The sequence below is a fragment of the Mobula birostris genome, chromosome 30, assembly GCF_030028105.1.
Source record: "Mobula birostris isolate sMobBir1 chromosome 30, sMobBir1.hap1, whole genome shotgun sequence".
In the NCBI taxonomy this organism is placed as follows: Eukaryota; Metazoa; Chordata; class Chondrichthyes; order Myliobatiformes; family Myliobatidae; genus Mobula; species Mobula birostris.
This window is the reverse complement of record NC_092399.1, coordinates 31,957,364-31,981,144: the sequence shown is the minus strand read 5'-3', so window position 1 is coordinate 31,981,144 and position 23,781 is coordinate 31,957,364. Positions and strand designations below refer to the sequence as shown.

The following is a 23,781-nucleotide window of genomic DNA, read 5'->3' as shown; positions in this document are numbered from 1 at the left end:
CCTCCTTGTGGTACACTGAACCCATTTGCCCATCATTCCTTCCTTACTGAAAACTGCCTACTCATTGTTGCTAATGCACCAACTCCTTGACCTCATTTACAAAACCAATACATCTTTCTGTATTGTAACCTCTGTACCTATCACCGATTTTTCTTCTCCTATCTCTGCCTCCTCCTTCTCTCCCTCAATTATCACTCTACTCCTCCATTACCTCTTTCTTTCTCTCTTTCCCTCCTTACTGCAGGTCTTCTTTGTATCCCTTCTCTTGCCATTCATTTTTGTCCAGCATAAGCTGAAGCTCAAAAAGAAATTAACCCAAATACTGTATATTTGGTAATATCATAAAAATACACTTTATAACTAGCTAGAATAAAGAAAACAGTAAGGAAAGGGTGGGGCATTTTAAGGAGCAAGAATGAATGGAGTAGCGTCATAAACCTATACTTTGCTTCCATCTTCTCAAGAAAGGAATGATACTTGGCCTTCTGTTTGAAGAGAAAATGTGTATGATATTTTATATGGTAAGTATCTATATAAGAGAGAGAGGGTTTTAAATGGTAAATCTGTATATGAGAGAGAAAGAGATGAATAATATTAAAAGTTTTAGCAACTTTAAAGACAAGTAAATCATCTGGACCAAATAAATATGTCCCAAGTTACTTAAGATAAGGGAGCTCTGACCACCGTGGTCCAATGTTCACTGACAATATAAGAAATGCGTTCTGGTGTCAGGAGTCACCATCAGACCTGTTGAGCCTGATCCATTATTCAGAAAGTCATGGCTGGTTTGGCTGTGAACTCAGCTCCACCTACCTGCCTCTTCCTTCTAAGTCTTAATTCCCTTACTCTGCAAAAATCTATCTAACTGCCTCTCAAATACATTCAGTGAGAAGTTTCTACTGCTTCCTTCGGCAGAGATTTCACTACTCTCCAGGGAGGGAAAGCAGTTCCTCCTCATCAACGTCCTAAATCTGCTTCTCTAAATCTCAAGGCCATGCTCCCTAGTCCTCATCTCAACTCTCAGTTGAAACAACCTTTCTGCCTCCATCTCACCTATTTTATAATTTTATGTTGCTGTAAGATCCCCTCTCATTCTTCTGAATTCCAGTGAATATCATTCTAGCTCTTCTTCTCTATCCACTGTGCTCATTATCTCCTCAAAGAACTCCAGAAAGTTTGTTACCAGGACCCTGCCCTTTTCGAATCCATGCTTTGTGTACCTAATGGAACACCTTCTGGCCAGAGACCTTGCTAATTTTTTTTCTTAATAATATCTTTAAACATTTTCCTCTTTGTGGTACACTGTGTAATGTGATTATTTGGTGGTCTGCAGACAACTTCCACCATAGATTTTTTTCACTTTACTTATCTCTACTCAGATATATTCAACATTTTGTTCTTTATATCTTATATATCATCTCTCACTCTTGCCCTAATGTCATCCGTAGTTAAGAGTGCTATTCGTCATTCCTTACCTTCTTATCTTTTCTCAAAGGTTCAAAAGTTCAATTTAATGTCAGAGAAATGTGTACAATATACATCCTGAAATGCTTTTTCTTCGCAAAACATCCAGGAAAACAGAGGAGTGCCCCAAAGAATGAACAACAGTTAAACGTGAAAACCCCAAAGTCTCTCCCATGCATAAGCAGCTGCGAGCAACAATCTCCCCTCCCCCCACCGGCAAAACAAAAAGCACACCCGCTATCGAGCACAAGTGTGAGCTAAGCGATAGCAAAGACACAGACCTTGCAGTTACCCCAAAGACTGTCACAATTCATCCAGCATTCAGCAACCCACAGGTTCCCTCTCTCCCTAATAAGGGAGAGGGAGGTGTCCCCCATTTTCACAGCGAGCAGGAGACATAACACTTCTGCCTTCATTGACCAGAATATTGAGCTCGTGAGTTGGGATGTCATGTTACAACTGCACAAGCCATTGGTAAGGCTATGTTTGGAATACCACATACTGTTCGGTCACTTTGCAACAGAAAGGATGCCATTAAACTGGAAAGGGTACAAAGAAGATTCATGATGTATTACCTGGACAGTACGGTTTGAATTTTAAGGAGAGATTGGATAAGCATGAATCTTTTTCCCTGGAACACATGAAGCTCAGGGATGACTGTATAGATGTTTATAAAATCATGAGGGGTACAGATAAGTTGAATAGCCATAATCTGTTCCCCAGATTAAGGGAACCCAAAATGAGAGGGCAAAGATTTATGAGGGACCTGAAAGATTTTCACACACAGCATGGTTGGGTATATAAACTAGCTGCCAGAGGAAGTGGGAGAAGCAGGTTGAACTACAACTTATAAAAGCCGTTTGGTCAGATACATGGAAAGGAAAGGTTTAGAAAGACATGGGTCAAACATAGGCAAATGGGGTTACCTCAGTAAGGCAAACACGAGGAAATCTGCAGGTGCTGGAATTTCAAGCAACACATAAAAGTTGCTGGTGAACACAGCAGGCCAGGCAGCATCTCTAGGAAGAGGTACAGTCGACGTTTCGGGCCGAGACCCTTCGTCAGGACTAACTGAAAGAAGAGCTAGTAAGAGATTTGAAAGTGGAAGGGGGACAGGGAGATCCAAAATGATAGGAGAAGACAGGAGGGGGAGGGATGGAGCCAAGAGCTGGACAGTTGATTGACAGAAGGGATATGAGAGGATCATGGGACAGGAGGTCCGGGGAGAAAGGAAGGGGGAGGGGGAAGCCCAGAGGATGGCCAAGTTTTTACTGACCCTGGCATGTACATTCCTCTCCATCCCTCCACTTTCTCACCTGGTGCTGTGGTTTCCATCCCCCTGCCAAACTAGGTTAAACCTCTGAGTAACACCAGTGAACCTCCCACCCAGGGCATTCCAGTTTAGATACAATGCGACCCTCTTGTACAGTCACCCCTGCCCACCCCCAGAAGAGATTCCAAAGACCCAGGAATTTGAAACCTTGCCCCCTGCTTGTGCAGGGTGGGTTGGTAGGAGAGTTAGTACGGATCAGTGTGTTGCAGGGAGATGGTATTGTTCTCAGAGCTGGCGGAGACTCAAGGGGCTGAATGACTATCTCTGTACCTTAAGGAACATAAATCAATATGAGCAGTGAGGGTAGCTGTAGGATTGGTGGAAATAATAGAGAAAGATGTAGAAACACTTGTGTTAGTAACAGTAACAATAATGAGAACAGCAACAACAGCGACTGAGAGGTTCCATCCGTGATCCCAGTCTTAGAGGCCATTAGAATCAAGAGAAGTGGAGACAGCACTGAGCAAAGAGGGAGAGTATTATAATATTATTACACTAGCATTGATATTACTACCATATTCTTACAGGTAGTAGGCAGAACTTGGATACAGCAGTGTAGGATTTATCATAAAAGACTAGTTTCTAATGAGTAGATTCTGAAATAAACTGTTTCCTTTCTAAAATCTTTCATTCCCTTACGATATGGATGGATATTTGTCACTGGGATTGGAAAAGGTTCCTCTGGGCTGCTTTATGAAGGTGTTGAGAGGGAGGTCTTGAGAAAGCTCCAGGGCCCTGTAAAGGCCCATCAATCTCAGAAACTGCCTCGTAGATGTAGGTTATTGGGTCCCTTAGTCACTCGAGGGATCTTTGAGCCTAGGTAGATCTCTGAAAGCTATTGCAATGTAACACCCTATCCGCCCCTCAAATACTGCCGTTGAAATCCTTCCCATCCCGTTGTGGCCTGAAGAGTGAAGGGTGATGGTAAGCTAAGACAAAAGTGTTGCCTTCCTTGCTTGTTAGCCTGGAGTGAGGTGCTTGGCACTGAATGAGTTAATGGCAGGTGAGGTAGCTGTCAGTTTGCACAGGGGCCAGCAGGGTTGCCGATTCAGGCAGTCTACTCCTGTGTCAGCTGCAGCCAGGTAGCAAAGCACTGGTATTTTTAGTAACACGCCTCCTCAGGGGGGCAAGCTCGAAGAGCTGCTGATGTAAAAGCACACGCTGTGAAGGTGGTTCTCCCACCCGTTCTGTGAATCACACCCTGTGCCAGTTTGAACGGACCTGGGAGACAAGGGTAGTGCTGTCTGTCTCAAGGTCACTGAGCACCAGTGCCTAAGCCCACGTTCTTTGTCAAAAGATAAAAAAAGATTAGCACTATTTGCCGCATGTATATTGAAACTTACAGCAGAATGCTTTGCTTTGCGTCAAGCCAAATGGAGGATTGTGCTGGACCACGCTTCCATCGCCGGCATAGCGTGTCCACAACTCTCTAACCCTAACCCATACATCTTTGGAACGTGGGAGGAAACCCACTTTACATTATGCCAGCCGTGTAATATAGAGTGTGCATATGTAAATACAGTGGTGCATTTCTAAAATTAGCATTCCCTTGCTTCTATATTCTTCAGGCAATTAGGTGCTTGGGTAGGTGGAAGAGCCTAAGGTGAGAAGCTCTCTCTGCAGCTGAGAGCTGGATTTTTCCATTACTTTGAATCCTTACCTGAACATCATTCTGTCAATGGCACCAAAAATCATTTCAATATCAAATCTGTTGCTTTGCTGCCACAATTATATAAAATTTCACATCGTTTGAGTTAGTGATAATAGAAATCTGATTCTGTTTCAAATTCTAAGCAGCCTGCAAATTGCCTCACTCTCTCAGCTCCCCCACCGTTCCGTCCCATCTGTGATCACTGCAGTGCCTTTAACAGCACCAGGAACTGCAGCGACTGAAGGATGAATGCTAATTTATGCAACACCTTTCACAGCCTCTGACAACGCGAAGTACTTGGCAACAGATAAGGATTTTAAAATGCAGAACGCAAGAGATTCAGCAGATGCTGGAAATCCAGAGTAACACACACAAAATCCTCGAGGAACTCACCAGGCCAGGCAGCATCCATGGAAAGGAATACTGTGGACATTTTGGGCCGAGGCCCTTCGTCAGGAAGGGGGAAGCAGCTATTATCCAGCACCAGCATAGCATGCCCAAAGCATACCTAAATGTACGTCTACGAAATTTGGGAGGAAACTGGAGGAAACCCATGTGGTCACAAGGAGAATGTACAAACACCATACTGACAGGAACAGGAATCGAACTCCACTGCTACACTACTGTGCTGCCTCACAGCAATACGAGGGGTGATTGATAAGTTTGTGGCCTAAGGTAGAAGGAGTCAATTTCAGAAAACCTAGCACATTTATTTTTCAACATAGTCCCCTCCTACATGTACACACTTAGTCCAGCAGTTGTGGAGCATACGGATCCCTTCTTTGTCGAAGTGGTCCACAGCAGGGGTGATTGATAAGTTCGTGGCCTAAGGTAGAAGGAGGTGAGTTATTAGCTTCAAACTTTCTGCATTATCACTCAAAGAGCTGAACTGCACGTGCATGTAATGAGAGCGTCTTGGACCTCCAGGTGGTCCACAGCAGGGGTGATTGGTAAGTTCGTGGCGTAAGGTAGAAGGAGATGAGTTATACACCTCTCGTTACATGCATGTGCAGTTCAACTCATTGAGTGAAAATGCAGAAAGTTTGAAGTATCTCATCTCCTACTTTAGGCCACGAGCTTATCAATCACCCCTGCTGTGGACCACTTTTTGGAGGCCCAAGATGCCTAATTCTACAAAGAAGGGATCTGTATGCTCACGACCGCTGGACTAAGTGTGTAAATGTAGGAAAAATAAATGTGCTAGGGTTTTCTAAAATTGACTCCTTCTACCTTAGGCAATGAACTTATCAATCACCCCTCGTAGATGATCATTAGGCTATGTCCTGTGCAGAAAGTGTAGAGCTCCCTCTCTACAACATTGGTGTGTAAACCTAGATTTTTGTGCCAAAATCTCCAGCGTAGAACCCAAACACACAGCACAGCCTCTGCAGCCAGGGCATTCCCACTGGCTCAGTGAACCTGCAGCTTGGTCTGGGCCATTTTCAGGAGAGCCGCCAGTAACTACTGTATATCGACAACAGCATGGTTGGCGTCATGCTCATTGCTGAATGAGAGTGCCCTGGGGTTTAAAGCTCATTACAGATTCTGGAACAGGCTCTCCACGCTGTCACATGAGCTCAGTCTGCTGGAAGTGTCATCACATTCCTTAAATGAGCCGTTTAACTGAGGAGCCAACTCTAGGTGAGGTAGACACTGTATCTCTTATGACACTGGGGAACAGGGAGATCTCCAAGGTCAACAGTACACTTTGAATTTGACCCTGAGTAACCACCAATCTGAAACAGCGCAGAACCTAAAAAAGATCATGTAGATTCGTGACTGTTTCTTCTCCCCTCCCCCAACTCTTCGAATTTCTCTACCAGATAAGGTCCTTGCCATCTTTGTGACTATTTGGCTACCATTCACACCACTGTCACCCTGATAATTTATTTTGGCTCTGATCTCTCTGTATCCTGAGATCAGCACGATGTGTAGAGGTCAGCACGATTGCTTTACAGCACCAGCGATCATTGATCAGGGTTCAATTCCTGATACTATCTGTCGAGTGTTTGTACGTTCTTTCTGTGACCATGTGGGCTTCCTCCTGCTGCTCCGACCTCTTCCCACGTTCCAAAGGTGTACGCTTAGGGTTAGTGAGTTGTGAACATGCTATGTTGTCGAAGGAAGTGTGGTGATACTTGCAAGCAGCCCCCGGCACAATCCTTGGACAGTGTTTGTCTTTGATGTAAACAACTTAACACTGTAAGTTTCAATGTACATGTGGCAAATAAAGCTAATTTTATCGTATCATTACATTTGGCTCTTGGCACCTTTCTCATTGCCAGCTACATTTGGCAGTGCTATCTGTGTGGCATTGGTTGGGAGTTCCTTTGAGCCCTTGGATCATGAGGCCACTTAGCTCTTGTTTCCCAAGTTCTTACACCCATGGTGGGCAGTGTGCTCCGCCTTTCAATCTTCCCATCAAAGATTTCATATGGGGTTTCATATGACGTGAATCTCATATGGGGTTTGTCAAGGTAGATGTGGAGCCCATGTTCCCATTGGTTGGGGAGTCCAGAACCAGGGAGTCACTGGCTCAAAATCAGGTGTTCAGTGATTCAGCATGGAGGTGAGAGATTTCTTCAGAGAATCTGGTGAATCCTTGATGGAACTTCTGCACTGGAGGATTGTGAATGCTCAGTTGCTGATGAACAAGTGATCAAAGGTTGTGGTTATGTACAGGAAAATGGTGGTGAAATTAAAAATCCAGCATGACGCAAACTGATAGAAAGGGATGAAGGGGCCAGTCTTTGTGTCCTCATGCATGTGGGCAGCAGGCTCAGTTATCCCAGTATAAAATCGTGGTTCAGTACTCCTGCTGTAGTGCTCACAAATCAGGGTTTCCAGAACACAAGAATATAAGAAATAGATCGTGGAGTGGGCCATTCGGCCAGGTCAAGTGGTCAGCAAATTCATGGCTCATCTCTCATCTCAGTGCTGCTTCCCAGCACCAGCCTCATATTCCTTCATTCCTTTAAACTCCAACAAAGTATCTTGCTGAAACCTCTCTATGTCCTCTACCCAGTCCCTGCTGTCCCCTGGCCTTAGTGTCATTGAAACAAAGCATGGAACTGCACCTACCATTGAAAGCATACACTCACTGCATTGCCATTGCTGCATGGTTAATTGCCCAGGCTTCTGAATACAATGAAGGGAGGGTGGAGGTTGAGCTGGGGGAGGTTGGTGCAGCTCGAAGTTGCCCTTTGGCTTTGAGAATGGATTTGTCTTCCTGAAGACACAGTCAGTGGCCTCTTTATTTGTTATGTCATATAATTAATAAAATGGCTGCTGAGTGTATGTTTGTGGTCTTCTGTTGCTGTAGCTCATCCACTTCAAGGTTTGGCATGCTGTGCATAGAGGTGCTCGTCTGCAGACCACTGAGGTAACACGTAGTTATTCGAATTTCTCTCACCTTCCTGTTACCTCTGACCTCTCTCATTGACAAGGCATTTTTGCCCACAGAACTGTCGCTCACTAGAAGTCTTTGTTTTCTGCACCATTCTCTGTAAACTCTAGAGACTGTGTGTAAAAATCCCAGGATATCAGCGGTTTCAAAATACTCAAGTCACCCCGTTTGGCACCAGTAATATTCCATGATGAAGGTCAATTATATCACATTTCTTCCACATTCTAATGCTTGGTCTGAACAACAACTGAACCTCTTGACCATACCTGCATGCTTTTATGCTTTGAGTTGCTGCCACATGATTGACTGGTAAGATATTTGCTTTAATGAGTAGGTGTACCTAATAAAGCGGCCACTGAGTGTATATTCTTTGGAAGATCTGAAAAGGGCCATCTCTGTCCATTAGTAAGGTAACAGTAAGTAACACAGAAATGGCCTTTACTTGTGGACAAATCCCAAACCTATTTCATGATGAACCACGGTTACAGGATATGAACTTTCAACCTCTGCCTCTTGTGTTTTCAGGGACAAACCTTTTGAGTTATTTTTGTGACTGAGTATTAAGTAATTTCTTCCTGCAGTACCTAGCCCAGTTCCGATCCATTACAGCAATTCTTTGGTGGAAGGGGAGGGCACGGGGATGTGCTTCCTGAAATCTAGAGCCAAAGAAAATTCAGCCAAATAGTCTACGTGATCTGTGTCCTGGTGTAAGTGGGATCTGAATACAGGCAAGGAAGAGAGTGTGCATCCCAATCCTGTTTGTGCCTCAGGATAGTAGGGCCCACTGCTTTTAAATGGATTCCATTCCATCTCCATCTTGAGCTAACTATCAATTCCCTGCACATCTTTCTCCGTCAATGTCAGCTCCAGGTTTTTAGCATCTTCCTACTGTAGTGTTCCAGGGACTTTTGTTTTTTCCTTAATCCAAGTGAGGTGCAATAGATACCATGGAAACAAGCTGGTTGTGTATTAGCTCCTGTACCAATCTCTTCTCATTCAGTCGGCCTCTGCCCAGTATTTGAACACCCATTGCTGTTTTCTGGACATATGTCTAATTTATTTATGGAAGAATGTTGGGAAGGAAGTGTCATGATGTTATCACGATGAGTTGATTAGAAGTGTAAAGAAACGGTGCAGTGAGCAGCACAGTGGTGCTGCCGTTAGTGCTGATGCCACACAGTGCAAGTGCTCGGATTCGTTCCTGAACTGGCTGCTGTTCCTATGGAATTTGGACGTTCTCGTGACAGTGCATTTGCACCATGTGTTCTGGTTTCCTCCCTTATGTAAGGTTGTGCTAGCAGGTCAATCAGCAACAGTAACTCCTACAAAAAGTAGTGGATACTGCCCAGTCCATCACGGGTAAAGCAGTCCCCACCGTCGAGCACATCTACACAAAGCGTTGTCGCAGGAAAGCAGCATCCGTCATCAGGGTCCCTCACCACCCAGGAGATGCTCTTTCCTCACTGCTGCCATCAGGAAGAAGGTACAGGGGCCTCAGGGCTTACAGCACCAGGTTCAGGAAGAGCTATTACCCCTCAACCATCAGGCACTGGAACCAAAGGTGATAACTTCACTCAACTTCACTGAAATCTCCCCACAGCCATCAGGCTCTGAACCAGAGGGGATCACTTCACTTGCCCCATCACTGAAATGTTCCCTCAGCTTATGGACTCACTTTCAAGGACTCTTCATCTCATATTCTCAATTTTGATTGCTTATTTATTTATTTATTTATTTATTTATTATTTCTTTCTTTCTGTCTTTGCGCAGTTTGTTGTCTTTTGCACACTAGTTGAACACCCAAGTTGATTCTATTACAGTTATTATTCTGTTGCCAATTTTTTGAGTATGCTCATAAGAAAATGAATCTCAGGGTTGTATATGGTGACATGTATGTACTTTGATCTTTGGCATCACACCTCACTGTATATTCAAGAACAAAAGGGAGTGGTAAGCATGAGTGAGAGGAAGAATAAATTGAAGGATCACAGATAAATAAGGAAGGAACAAATGAGATTAATGGAATTGTACCCCTGGGAACCAGCATGGACTTGGAGGACTGAGCGATCTCTTTCCTTGTCAAAGTACATTTTAAAAATAGAAGCATTAATCGTCTACACAGATACTTGACCCTGGGCCACTTTTGAATTAGAATGTGATTGCTGTGGTATCAATTTGAATCAGCAAACCAGCTTCTCAAATATCCATTTTTCTCAGCTTTAAGTATATTGCATGGCAGAACATCCACAACTGCTTGAGATAAATAATTTGGGATAATCTGGTGCTGTAAAGCATTAAGATTCAAAGATTCAACAAATATTTATTATCAAAGTATGTATGCGTATACACCACAGAGATTTGTCTTCTCACAGACAGCCACAAAACAAAGAAAAACTTGGAACCCATTAAAAGAAAACATCAAACACCCAGCATGGGAAAACAAAAAGAACAAATTGGACAAATGGCATAAAACAGGCGAGAAACACAGAATATAACAGAATAACACAGTCATTGAACCAGTCAGCTTAGTTCAGTTAAGTTCCATTTAGTGCTGAGTTGTTCATTGACTGCAGGCCGCAGAGCTAGTCTGCTCCGATCAAAATCGCACAAAATAGCAACAAAAAAGGAGTTACCAGAAACAAAAAACACATCATAACATGAAGTACAGAGTCTAATCCACAAACTGCATCAATTAAGCCTTGCCCAAGAGCCAAATGCTGGTGGGCGGGCGGGCGGGAGGGAGGGAGGGAGAGAGAGAGAGAGAGAGAGAGACAGAGACACAGACAGAGACAGACAGACACACACACCAGTCAAATACAGGCAGAAGGCGCTAGATACCTGCTGGCCTTCCATTCCATCCTTGTTGATTTCAGTCTTGCTCAACACTTTAATCAGCGAGATCAGCAAATTGATCATGGGTTCACGGCCCGTCTCTAGACTTCTTGGCCTCCAAGCCGCACTCTCCGCCTGAAATCTCAGTGAGTTCCCTGGGAGACAGCAAAGCGCCATATCGCTCAATTAGCCCGAAAACACGCCATCAAAATGTAAACCCCATGTTCCAATAGTATTAGAAACATATTTCAAAGAAGTAGTTTTGTGAACTGTCCAAAGGATGATGCTTTTGGTCACCTTGTTTGCTGGCGCCATCTTCCTCGGTTCTGACCGCTATGCTAATGTGCTACCATACGCATGGCAGAAGGGAATAATGTATGAAGCTGGGAGGTGATGGTGGGATGGAGGGGAGGCAAAGGGCTGAAGAATACAGCAATGCGGGGAACACACCATTTAATTTGTCCGAGGCATAAATACCCTAAGTAAATTTGGGATATAATGATATACTACCTCACGATGGCACAATATGATATATGATAAACTTTGAAAATTTCTAGGTGTGTGGTGGAGAGTCTTTTGACTGGTTGCATCATGGCCTGGTATGGAAACAGCGATGCCCTTGTGTGGAAAAAAGTAGTGGATATGGCCCAGTCCATCATGGTTCAGGCCCTCCCCACCATTGAGCACATCTACGTGAAGTGCTGTCGCAGGAAAGCGGCATCCATCATCGAGGACCCCACCACCCAGGACATGCCCTACTCTGGCGGCTGCCCTTAGGAAGAAGGTGCAGGAGCTTCAGAACTCACAGCACCAGGTTCAGGATCAGTTACTACCCCTCAACCATCGGGCTGTTGATCCAGAGGGGATAACTTCACTCAGCTTCACTCACTCAATCACTGAGCTGTTCCCACAACCTTTGGACTTACTTCTGAGGACTCTTCATGTTTTTGATATGTATTGCTTATTTATTTATTGTTATTATTTTCCCTTTCGTATTTGCACAGTTTGTTGTCTTTTGTACATTAGTTGTTTGTCCATCCTATTGGGTGCGGTCTTCCACTGATTTCATCGTGTCTCTTGTAGTTACTGTGATTGCCCGCAAGAAAATGAATCTCAAGTGTCATATATGTATGTATTTTGATAATAAATTAACTTTGAACTTTGAAGCATGACTGAAGAGAAAGGGTGGCTTTGGCACTGTGATTTTCAAACTCTGCTGATGAGGATTGAGAATGATCTTCACCTCCTTTCTAGCTCTGCCATTCACTGGACTGATGGAATCTGAAGGTGTTGGCCCTTTGCTGTTTTGTTGACCAGCGTGTTTTGTTCCTACCCTCCTCACACAACACAAACCAGTGTTCCCACTAGGAGCTGCCTGTCGGGCAATAATAACTCTTCTCTCTCAATCTGCTTCCAGATACTCTGAAGGTAGAGGAGAGGCAGCGACTCGCTAGACAGCGCAGGGAGGAACGGGCCAAAACTCTCGGTAAGAATTGTAATCTGAGTTTTTTCCATTCTGCTCTGCTCTGTGTGATACTGCTACAAGGAAGCTTCTCATTGTACCTGTGTATATGCATGTACTTGTGCAGATGACTATAAACTCAAATTAAACTTTGGTGTGATACTTCTGGCAGGCCAAAGAGATTTCATAGGACAGAGTTTCACTGTTGGGATCATTGTAAGCTGGAAGGGGCCAATTTTTAAAAATCTGTTACCGTTAGTGGGTGAGACAGTGACACAGACAGTAGAGCCACTGCCACAATCCTGACCTCTACTGCTGTCTGTGTGAACTTTGTACACTGTCCATGTGGGCATGAGGATTTTCTCTGGGTGTTCCAATTTCCTCCCGTCTTCTGCCCATATATGGGGCTAACCCATCGCCATCAATTGCCTCTAGTCTATAGGTGAATGGTTGAATCTGGCGTAATTGTTGAGAATGTGGGGAGAATAGGTTACAAGGAAAATTGGTAGGTTCAGGGAATTGCCAACATAGCATCTATTAGTGGTTCCAAAGGACTTTTATGAGGAAATATAGAAATGGTGTGGATTTGCGTATATCAGTGTTGAAATAGTGCTACAGGCAAAATGATTATTGGATTATGTTTAAGCAAAATTCAGATCTGCAAGTGTAAACAATAAAATGAATTTATGATGACGATTGTTTAATTTAAAAGATTGGCATCTGAGGATAAATCTGTCAGGTGATCCAGTAAACAGTAGTCGAAGTAATAGCTCCTCCAACTTCATCAGTATCAGATTGTAGAGAGCTTCGGAGTCCTATCATTGTGTTGAATGCCACCAACTGTACTGACCACTCCAGTCACGAATAAGAAGTTATTTACAGTTGAATAACTGTACAGTTGAAGTTATTACAGTTGAATTACAGTTGAGTGCTGGAGGAACTCAGCGGGTCAGGCAGCATCTATAAAGAGTTGACACTTCAGGCTGAGACCCTTCATCAGGACTGCAGAATCTCGCGTTTAAGAATATTGTTCAGCTGTGCCTCAGACGTCTGCAGGAGCAGCAGTGGGGCAGTGTACTGCAGGGGGTGGAGGCTCATTGCACAGCAGCTTGTTATATTGAATGACAGATCAGCCTAGAAGTAGCTGGTTCAACCCACTAGAAGTAGAATTCAGTTCTTGTTCCAAGTGTCAGATGGTGGCAGGTGGTTCATGAACCGCGAAAGAGAGAGGTAGAAGAAGATGAAGAATCATAAACTCTACCTTGCAAAAAGATGTGGTACAGAGGTTAGCATAGCCGTATTTACAGTGCCAGTGATCCAGGTTCAATTCCTGCCACTGTGTGTAAGAGGTTTCTATGTTCTGCCCGTGACTTTGGGTGCTCTGGTTTCTACCCACATTCCAAAGGCGTATGGGTTGGTAGGTTAATTGGGTGTATAATTAGACAACACAGGCTTGTTGGGCTGGAAGGACCTGTTAACCTTGCTGTATCTCTAAATAAAATGAAATAAAGATGAGGCAGCAGTTGGGACTAATTAGACAGGTAACAACTGTTGGTATGTCAGAAAGAAAAAGCAGTTAAAAAATCTGTCACGTAGGGCATTTGATCTTCGATGCGGTGATGGTGTTGGTGGGGTGACTGTACACTGGAAGACAAAGAAATGATGAAAGAAGTCGGTCTTACCCGTGGGGCATCTATCAGCTTTACAGTCTAACTTGGAATTGAAGAAATGTTGCAGGGCTACCTTTAGGCTTTTCACCTTTCCAGTTTTTTGCAAAATTCATCGCAAGTGAATATTTCATCGGCTTGTTAGGCAGAAGGCAGCAACTCATGAATTTTTTACTTGATTACCATGACCACATGAAGCTGAAGACATCATTATGTGACAAGAACTAATTAAAAAAATACATTTTCATAATTGAAGTAGCTTTCAAGGGGCTCTGTGTCGGCCATTAGAACAGTGTAGCATGGGAACAGGCTGCTTGTGGATGCTGATTAAACTTTCAAAGTTCCTCACTGATGGTGGGGCTCAGTGGTTCATTTTTGTAATGACTGTTTAATCCAGGGACCTGTTGTAGGTACATGGATAACTCTGCCACGTATCCAGCAGATTGAGTGAGTGGCATTGACTCAAAGCACAGCACTCACTGCACATTGCACTGCTGAATAAGAAGCTTAAATGGGTGAGAGAACCATTGAAGAATGGGTCAGAAAATGGAGAAGAGGGAGCTAGCTCAACAGAGATGTACAGCAGAGAGACTGGTCCAGGTCCACACTCACTATCAACCACTATAGAGTACAGAAACAGGCCCTTTGGCCCACAATGTCTGTGCTGACTCACCATGCCTTTGCACTAAACCTACATTAATCCCAGTTTAAATTCTCATCCACCGCCCCACCCTATGATGCTGTCACTTACCTGTACACCAGGGGCAATTTACCTGCCAACCTTCACACCTTTGGGACCTTAGGAAACCGGAACACCCAGAGGAACCTCACGCAGTCACTGACTGAGATAATGTGCAAACTCTACGCAGACAGCACCAGAGATCAGGGATTGAAGCCGTCTCCTGGCAGGGGCTCTTCCAGCAGTACCACTGAGTCACCCAAGGTTCAGTGTGTGATCTTGCTTACAGCCAACCCCACAACTCGTTCTCCATCCAATTAGTATAAGGGGCTTTCCCTTATTACTCGCAAGGTGCAGCACTATAAAGTATTGATGAAACATGTCAATAGAAAGGGAGTTCTGAAACTCATCCTGAAGATGCACAGTACCTCAGCCCAGAGTTATAACTAATAAAGTGTTTGTCCCTCTAATATTTGACACTGATTTAAAAAAAACACAAATTGAAATGCAGTTAAAATGTTATTAACTGCTTTGTGTAAAGTGAGGGGGCAGCGTCTGTCAAAGGTGAAGAGGTGACCAGTGCTTGTTCAAGTGGTATAAAGCAGATTGAAGTGGGCATAAGGTGTGGATGATGTAACAGAATAAAGTGGGACATGTGAAACGGAGACACCTCTTTCTCCCTTGTTAGGGAGAGAGAGAGCCGGTGGTATGTCGAATGCCGGGTGAACAACGTAGTCTTTGGGGTACTGCAAGTCTCTGTATTTACTTTTGCTTTGCTCACGCTTGAGTGCTCGGTGGTGGGTGCTGATGCTTTTTTTTTCTGGTGGGGGAGGGGGGATTGTTGATTGCTGTCGCTTACGTGCGGGAGGGAGGGGAGCTGGGGGGGACTTTGGATTCTAACATTTAACTGTCGTCCATTCTTTGGGGGCAGTTCTCTGTTTTGGCGGATGCTTGCGAACAAAAAGCATTTCAGGATGTATATTGTGTACACTTCTCTCACATTGATATTAAATATACCTTTGAAACCCTTTGAAACATGTAATTAGATCGGAGTAAGAGGGAGATTGTTTTGCTGGCCTGTCCGTTCTGTACAGATGCAGACACTTCTTGCTTATGTACTAGTGACCTTGGAAGGGGCAGGAGTCAATTGCTGCCCTGGACTATGCTGGGAACATACTTGCCTCTGAGACCTGAGAGCAGATCCTGACCATCATACAGTGCAGTTCCGAGTGAGTGCTGCACTCTCAGAGTTGATGTCTTTTTAATGCTTTACGGCAGACTTTACAAATCCCATTGGAGAGAACGACGAGTAGCTGAGTAACCAGATTCCGGATTATTTATTTAGGCATACGGCACAGTAATGGGCCCGTCCAGCCCATGAGCTCCACCCAAGTGGCCAGTTAACCTACTAACCTTACGTCTTTGGAATGCGGGAGGAAACCAGAGTGCCTGGAGGAAACTCACACGGTCACAGGGCGAGTGTACAAACTGCTCAGAGACAGCGGTGGGAATTGAACCCAGGTCACCAGCACTGTAAAAGCGTTATGCTAACTGCCGCGTCGTATAATGATAATGGTCACAGGGTAAGTGTTGACAGGATTCTGGAGCACTTGCTTGAAAGCTGCTGTCGGTTCTTTTTGTATCCCCTTCTGGACCAACAGGGGTTCCAATAACACACATAAAAGTTGCTAGTGAATGCAGCAGGCCAGGCAGCATCTCTAGGAAGAGGTACAGTCGACGTTTCGGGCCGAGACCCTTCGTCAGGACTAACTGAAAGAAGAGCTAGTAAGAGATTTGAAAGTGGGAGGGGGAGGGGGGATCCAAAATGATAGGAGAAGACAGGAGGGGGAGGGATGGAGCCAAGAGCTGGACAGTTGATTGGCAAAAGGGATATGAGAGGATCATGGGATAGGAGGCCTAGGGAGAAAGAAAGGGGGGGGGAACCCAGAGGATGGGCAAGGGGTATAGTCAGAGGGACAGAGGGAGAAAAAGGAAAGAGAGAAAAAGAATGTGTGCACATAAATAAATAAATAACGGATGGGGTACGAGGGGGAGGTGGGGTATTAGCGGAAGTTTGAGAAGTCAATGTACTAGCCATCAGGTTGATGGCTACCCAGATGGAATATAAGGTGTTCTTCCTCCAACCTGAGTGTGGCTTCATCTTTACAGTTGAGGAGGCCGTGGATAGACCCATCAAAATGGGAATGGGACATGGAATTAAAATGTGTGGCCACTGGGAGATCCTGCTTTCTCTGGCTGCCTGGCCTGCTGGCATTTACCAGCAACTTATATGTATGTTGCTTGAAATTCGAGCATCTGCAGATTTCCTTATGTAGGGGTTCCAATAGGTGGCCATTCTTGCAGCTTAATTGGATGGTGAGGCAGGAGAAAGTATTGGACTACTGGCACCGAAAATCGATGGGAGAATAAAAATGACTGTTGGATAGCTTATTGGGTCAGGAGTAAAGCCTCCTGCTGATAATTGGAACTTCCAGGCTGACAAGTGAAATATTTTGTGTTAGTATTGCTATGAGGCAAAATATAATCAGTGAGAGACATTCGCCCAGGGAAAAACTCATTGAGAGGACCTAATGAAAGGACGTCACCAAGGAGAGGCCAGTTCCCAACCCAATAGATGGGCTGGTAGTTGCTAGCTTGTCACCTTCTCCAATCAATAAGCTTCATCAGTTCTCTTCCAATGCCTCCCTTACCCCCCCCACACCCAAAAACTCCTCCATCTTTCAGCTTTCGAAAGAGTGCTGGAATACACAGGGCAAACGTCTATTCGGTCTCCAGAAAATGAGATCGCAGCCAATCTGTATCTTATGCTGTTGTTTCATAGCCCATAGAAACTCCGAAAGCTTTGGCTGACTCTCAGCGCCACCCTGCTGTGGACTCCATGTGTTTGTGTCAGTGCCAGGTAATTTTGGTGTTTGTCCCCTTTGAAACCTGATATCAATAATCTTTGGATTATTTAACACAAACTCTTCCATGTGACCCCGGAGTGCTTTCCACGGATGGGACAGGTCTGAGATCCCTTTGGAGCATTGTAGAGGGACATGGACCTCATTGTATTGGAATGTTTGTGACCAGCCACTCCCAGGAGAGTGTGAATCTACCCCTGCTGTAACCTTGTAAATGAAATACCCTTATGTCCCTCTCCAGCCCAAGATTGACCCCACCCGGGACTTATGACAGACCTGCCGATCTTGGATCTTGGTCATGGATACATGACTTATGGCGCACTGGGTCAGCAAACAAACCAGTTACTGGCTCGCCACATCGCCACCATTCTGGGTGCACTGGTGCAGTGTGGAGTGTGTCACTGCGTTACCATTTACTGTGCGTCTTACCAGGTTCTGCAGGGTTCCTGCTACCTACAGCCAGTAACATCAACTGCAATAAGATAACTACGCGTTCAGTCCCTGCATGGCTAATTGATGGTTTCAGTTTCACTTCCTTTTCTGCAAGTTAATCCCTCTCACATTCTCTGGTCTGGGATTCCTACAAACTCAGCTGGTCAGCAGGAAGGAAGGAAGTGAAATGTCCTGTTTCATTTGGTTCTCAAATAATGAATTCTTGCTGCTCATGTTTGTCATTTTTATCTCTTCCTCCTGCACTCTCTTCTTTCCTTCTTGGTCCCTCCTCTTCCTCTGTCCCTCTTTCCTTCTTTTCCACCTCTCTCTTCCACGGTCCTGTCTTCCCTCCTATCTTCCATCTAACTTTGTTTTCTATCCCTCTGTCTCCCTTGCTTTCTTGCTCACCTCTTCTCTCCATTATGTTTTTTCTGTTTCTCCTTTTATTTTGTTTTCTGCCCCCTTGTCTGCATTTTTTCCTTCTCCAACTCTCTCTCTCTCTTTTTCTGTCTCTAATCCACATTTGCCTCCGTGCTTTCTTTCTTCTCTATGGTGTATCTCTCTCTTTTCAACTACCTACCTCTCTCTGTCTCATTCTCACTCCCTCATTCTCCTCTCTGTCTTGCTTTATCTCTCTGTCCGTATCTGTCTTTTCTGTGTACCTATCTCACTCTTTCTATCTCTGTTTCCCGCCCTCTATTCCACTCTTTATCTCACTCCCGCCGGCCCCCCATTTATCTATCCTCCCCTACCTCGCTCCACCTCTCCACTTGCCTTCATCTTTCTGTCTGTGCAATTAACCTCCCAGCTACGAAGAAATCAATATGGCTGGAAAGGGAAGAAAAGGCAAAGCTGCTTCGAGAGAAGCAGATGGAGGATCGGAGGAAGAGGTTAGAAGAACAAAGACTGAAAATAGAGAAGCGACGTGCCCTACTGGAAGAACAGCAACGACTAAAGCTGCAGAAAAACAAGGTGTGTATGATCGCCGTTTTGCTGCAGGATTGGCGGTAGTTGGAAAACCTGGAATTGGAAGCATGGCTTCACTGCCGTGAGAGGCTGAAGCCAGTGATTGAACTACAGCCTCCACAGGTATTCAGGCTGTAACTTGCTGAAGGTCACCACGTATTGTTGAGGTCCCTTTGCAACTACCTTGTTGGCTTCTTTTTGAGACACAACAGTGCCCATTAGCAGGTTCACTAACTCTAGTGTGTGAGCCTTGCTGCCATATCAAGCCCTTTATATATTGGTCTTAGTAGAAATAGCTGCTAACAAGCTTTAGATTTTTGTGAAACTAGATTAATTGCTTCCAAGCGACAATACGATTAAAATATAATTTTGAATATAAATGAGATAAAACCAAATCATTTTGCTTTTCTCCATTCAAGTGGTTTTGAGACAAGTTATTAGACAATTAACAGGCAGGCAGGAATAAAAGCTGAGAGTGCTGGAGGTTCTCAGCAGGTCAGGCAGCATCTATAGAGAGAGATAAAAAACGAGTTAATATTTCAGATCTACAACCTTTTCTCAGAACAAGAATCAAGTTGCAATGAAGGTGGAGGAGGTCAAAGGAACAAAGGAAATGTCTGAAATGAAAGCAAATGTTAGAACTACTCTGAAGATCAGGCAGCATTGGTGGAGAGGGAAAACTGACTTAACAATGCATGTGATGGTGTTGTATTTTAAACGGCTCATTCTGCAAACAGAACAGGCTGGTTATCTGAAATTCTAACTTGTATTGAATCCTGAGGGCTGTAGTATGCCAAGATGGAAGGTGAGATATTGTTCCTCGAGCTTACATTGAGCTTTCTTGGAACAGTGTAAAAATTACAGGGTTATTATTATACACACACGGAAATAGCCCCTTGGCCCAACTCTTCCATGCCAACCAAGTTGTCGACTTGAGCTAGTGTGATTTTCCTGTGCTTGGTCCATACTCCTGGCATTTTGTATCCATGTACCTGTCTTTTAAATATAACCATATCCCTCTTCACCACTTTCTCTTGCCGCTAGTTCTATATACCCACCACCAGGCAGGGTTTAGGGTTGGAGTGGGATGGATAATTAAAATGAATTGAAGTGACAGGCACTGCAAGTTCAAGGTTAGATTTGCATTGAGATGTTCTACAAAGCAGTCAACCAATTTGCATTTTTCTCCAATGTACCACCAAATTCAGGTCTCATTGAACACTACACGCAGTCAGGTCATTTGGTTCATCTAGTGCAGTGGTCCCCAGGCACCGTGCCGCGAGCATGTGCTACCGGGCTGCGAGGAGACGATATGATTTGGCGATATGAACCGATAATGAGTCAGCTGCACCTTTCCTCATTCCCTGTCACGCCCACTGTTGAACTTGAACGCGCGCGAGGTCCGCAAGAATATTGTCAATACTAAACCGGTCCGCCGTGCGCAAGAGGTTGGGGACCCTGATCTAGTGCATGCCAGCCTGGTCTTCGACCTTATCCCTTTCCCTGCACCCAGACTGTAGCCCTCCAAACCACACCCCCTTCTACCTACTTACCCAAACTTCCCGTAAGTATTACAATTGAAATCGCATCGACCACTCATTTCACAGTCACGCCACCCTCTGAGTGAAGAATCACCACCCAAGCACCATCCTATCCTTCTCCATACTTAGTCCTGAATTATGATCACTAGATCCAATGTGTTCAGCTAATCACACTTCTGTCACCTGCCCAGTCTCATTCCCTAAGAGCAGATCTCGTATCATGCTCTCTCCCTCTCTCTCTCTCTAGTTGGGACTTCTACATGTTGATGAAGAAAACATTCCTGAACACGTTTGACGAAACTCTATCCCAATCAGTCCCTTTGCTGTATGGAAGTCCCGGTGGACATGTAGAATGTTAAAATCACTTACTATCACAAACTTAGTATGTTCCTTGCAAATGTCTGTTATCTCCCTACATTTGCTCCTTTAAATCCTGCTGGCTATTGGGAGGTCTGTAATAAAGTCCCACTTACATAGTCACCCCATTTTTATTCTTCAGTTGCACCCATTTTGCCTCAGTAGATGGGCTTTCCAGTTATGTCCTCTCTGAGCACTGGCGTGACCTTCAGTCCTTTCTGAGCTCTGCCATGAGATTTTCCCTGATAGATACCTCCCCACTATCATGTCTAAAACAACAGAACCCCAGAGCATTGGGCTGCCAGTCCTGCCCCTCCTGGAGCCAAGTCTCACTAATAGCTACAATATCATAATTCCTTGTGCTGATCCATGCTCTAAATTCATCTGCCCTTAACTGCAGTACTTCTTTACCTGAAACAGACATAGAACATTATTCCCAGCATGCTTTAACCGTTGGTTTTTTGTCTTTGCTTGTAGACTTAGCATGTACTTTTCCCACAGCCACTCCTGCCACCCTGTTTCCCACATTCCTGCAACTCTAATTCACCACCACCCCCAGAGTAACCTTCCCACAAGGAAATTGGTTCCCCTCCACTTCGGGTACAAACCATCCTGTCGGTACAGGACCCATCTTCCCGCTGGTTCAGGTACAAACATACCTTTTTTATGGTATTGCAGACTTGTCACCGAGGCTGTGAATTCACTCGTCTGGGGAAAAAATGCAAGTGAGTTGCTGCAATATTTGAAAGGATGTCTACATCAGTAGACTGTGGGGAAGTGGTAAAGGGCCAGTTGTGAAAAAGCTTAGGAAAGTGTTGAGAGAAGGGAGTTGGTGGTAAAGGGAATCTGGGATACTCCCTATCAAAAGTAATTGGGGTGGGGTGGGGGGAGGTGAGCAGGAACTCAGTTTAACAACTCAGCCTGAAGATGGCACTTCTGAAAATGCCCCAAGCCATTAATAGTACGTTGGAGCATCTGTCTAAGATATGTGCTCCAGACTCAAGAATGGAATTTGAATCTCAAATTTCTAACTCAGGAAGGAGTGCTGCCAATCATGTCACAAATGAAGCCCTGGTACGTGACATAATAAACAAGTAGTAGGCCTTGTGACTCAGTGTTCCAGTTTCTTCATCAAAACAAAACCAAAGGTTTCTATTTTCTTGAAAGAATGGAAGTGCATTTCCTAAGCTTTGACAAGACTTGGCAGCCACCTCTGTTCCCGGGCACCCCGCTCAAATCAATTGTCTCATCCATTGTGTTTCTGCAGGAGCGTTATGAATCAGTGGTGCAGAGATCAACCAAGAAAACCTGGGCCGAAATCCGTCAGCAGAGGTGGTCCTGGGCTGGAGCCCTCTCACGTAGCCTGAGTGTGCATAAAGAGAGTGAGTTTATTCATTGGGGATTCCAGTGGAGTCCATGGTTAACTCATGGTTCACCAGTTATATAAAATAACCTTTCCCATCATGAAGGTAAAAGTTCAGTCCCTAATGGATTTCAGCTTGTGTATTGAGAACCTGTTCAGGTGCAAACATATCTTCTTTGTGGAGGTGTAGATTTGTCTGTGAGACTCTGAGTGTGAGTCTTTATGTGCATACATGTGTGCGTATTTGTAAATAGAAATAGCTACACACGGTTTGATAGGACTGGGTGTTGCATGCAACCAGTGGGATGGATGCTCTCATCCTTGCCCTGTGCAAAGAGATCAGGAGCTTGGACTGAAAATTGTCCCTCTTTTAATTCTGTAACTCGGGTCACCTTGTGTACCACTGGAAAACATATTCACTTGGACAACAATTATTGTTAGGTATTTACATGGTCTTTATTAATCTTCTGAGATTTCATAGCAGTTTCAGAGATAGGGGAGGTGTCATTTGGGAGGAGGCTTCAGAAGGGTTTGTTGAGGTGAAGGTGTTTGGAATTGGTGTTTGAAGAATGTGCAGTCTGCTTAGCCGCAACTCATTCCATCTAATAATCTGTTAGCTGGAGACAGACTCGATGTGGACCAAGGCTCCTTTCATATTTATCATTTCGCTGCACCTCATCTCAGGAGTTGAAACAGCCCCATGTACCATCAAACAAAGTACACAACTTCCATTTACTCTGTTGCAGATTGAGTTTAAATGCAATATAATGCAAATAATGCTGGCGTCAAAACTATCCACTTGCCAAATGCTTCCAACACCTTCTTTTCTGAATGATTAACAGGAATTTAATTGCTTGAATTTGTTTTAATACAGACATAAAACTTTTGACTGTCTTTATAACAAAACAGAAAGCTCTTCTTCTTTCTTCCTCTTTCATGACACACTAAGGTGAGTGACCTGGATAGACCTCCCTATTTACTCTGTGGCATGATTTACAGCTGGCTGCAAAATCTGAACTTTCTCCTGTCGAAAGCTCAGTGAAGATGAAGGAACTGTGGGTCCCTGCTCCCAAGGTCAACAAGCAGTGGGATGTTAATCTATACTTTTGCTGAAATATTGATGAAGAGCTATTTTAATCGGAAGGGAAGGATTTAAGCATAAATCCTCGTTTGCACACTGCTAATGCAGATCAAATCATCCTACTGGTCATGGACAATCTAAAATTATAAGATAACAGAATAAAGTGTAATAGCTACAGAGAAAGTGCAGTGCAGTTGAACATATTAAGGTGCAAGATCAGAACGAGATACAGTGAAGGAAAGAGTGCAACTCATGCAAGGGAATTATTTAATAATCTTACAACAGTGGAGTAAAAGCATTTCTTGAGCCTAGGGGAGTGTGCTTTCAAGCTCTTGTACCTTCTGCCCAGGGGAACAGGGACAAGAGAGAGCATGCAGGGTGGATGGGGCCTCTGATATTTTGGTATTGGTTTATTATTGATACGATCAATAGAACATTCTGCCCATGGTGAAACCACTTCTGTGTATGGTCTGTGTATATGCACAGATGCAGGAGGATCCTGTTTTGCTGTCTGGGATCACACGTGCTTTGGTAACTTTCATTCCATGCTGTGTTATCAGAAGATCTTCCTCTTTCTAACTCCGCTTTATAGTTCCAGCATTTTGTAAGCCACAGAATGTTCC

General features: G+C 44.3%; 1 protein-coding gene across 5 annotated transcripts in view; it reads left to right on the top strand.

The window, feature by feature from the left end:
- The window catches only part of map7d1a (MAP7 domain containing 1a), a 252,467-nt gene that overhangs the window by 172,318 nt on the left and 56,368 nt on the right, over nt 1-23,781 (top strand). For all 5 annotated transcript variants that reach the window (XM_072247065.1, XM_072247064.1, XM_072247066.1 and 2 more), the window contains exons 3-5: nt 12,104-12,172; nt 18,659-18,822; nt 21,982-22,096. In XM_072247065.1, the coding sequence (XP_072103166.1) occupies nt 12,104-12,172; nt 18,659-18,822; nt 21,982-22,096 (348 nt within the window). The remainder of the gene's footprint in view (nt 1-12,103; nt 12,173-18,658; nt 18,823-21,981; nt 22,097-23,781) is intronic.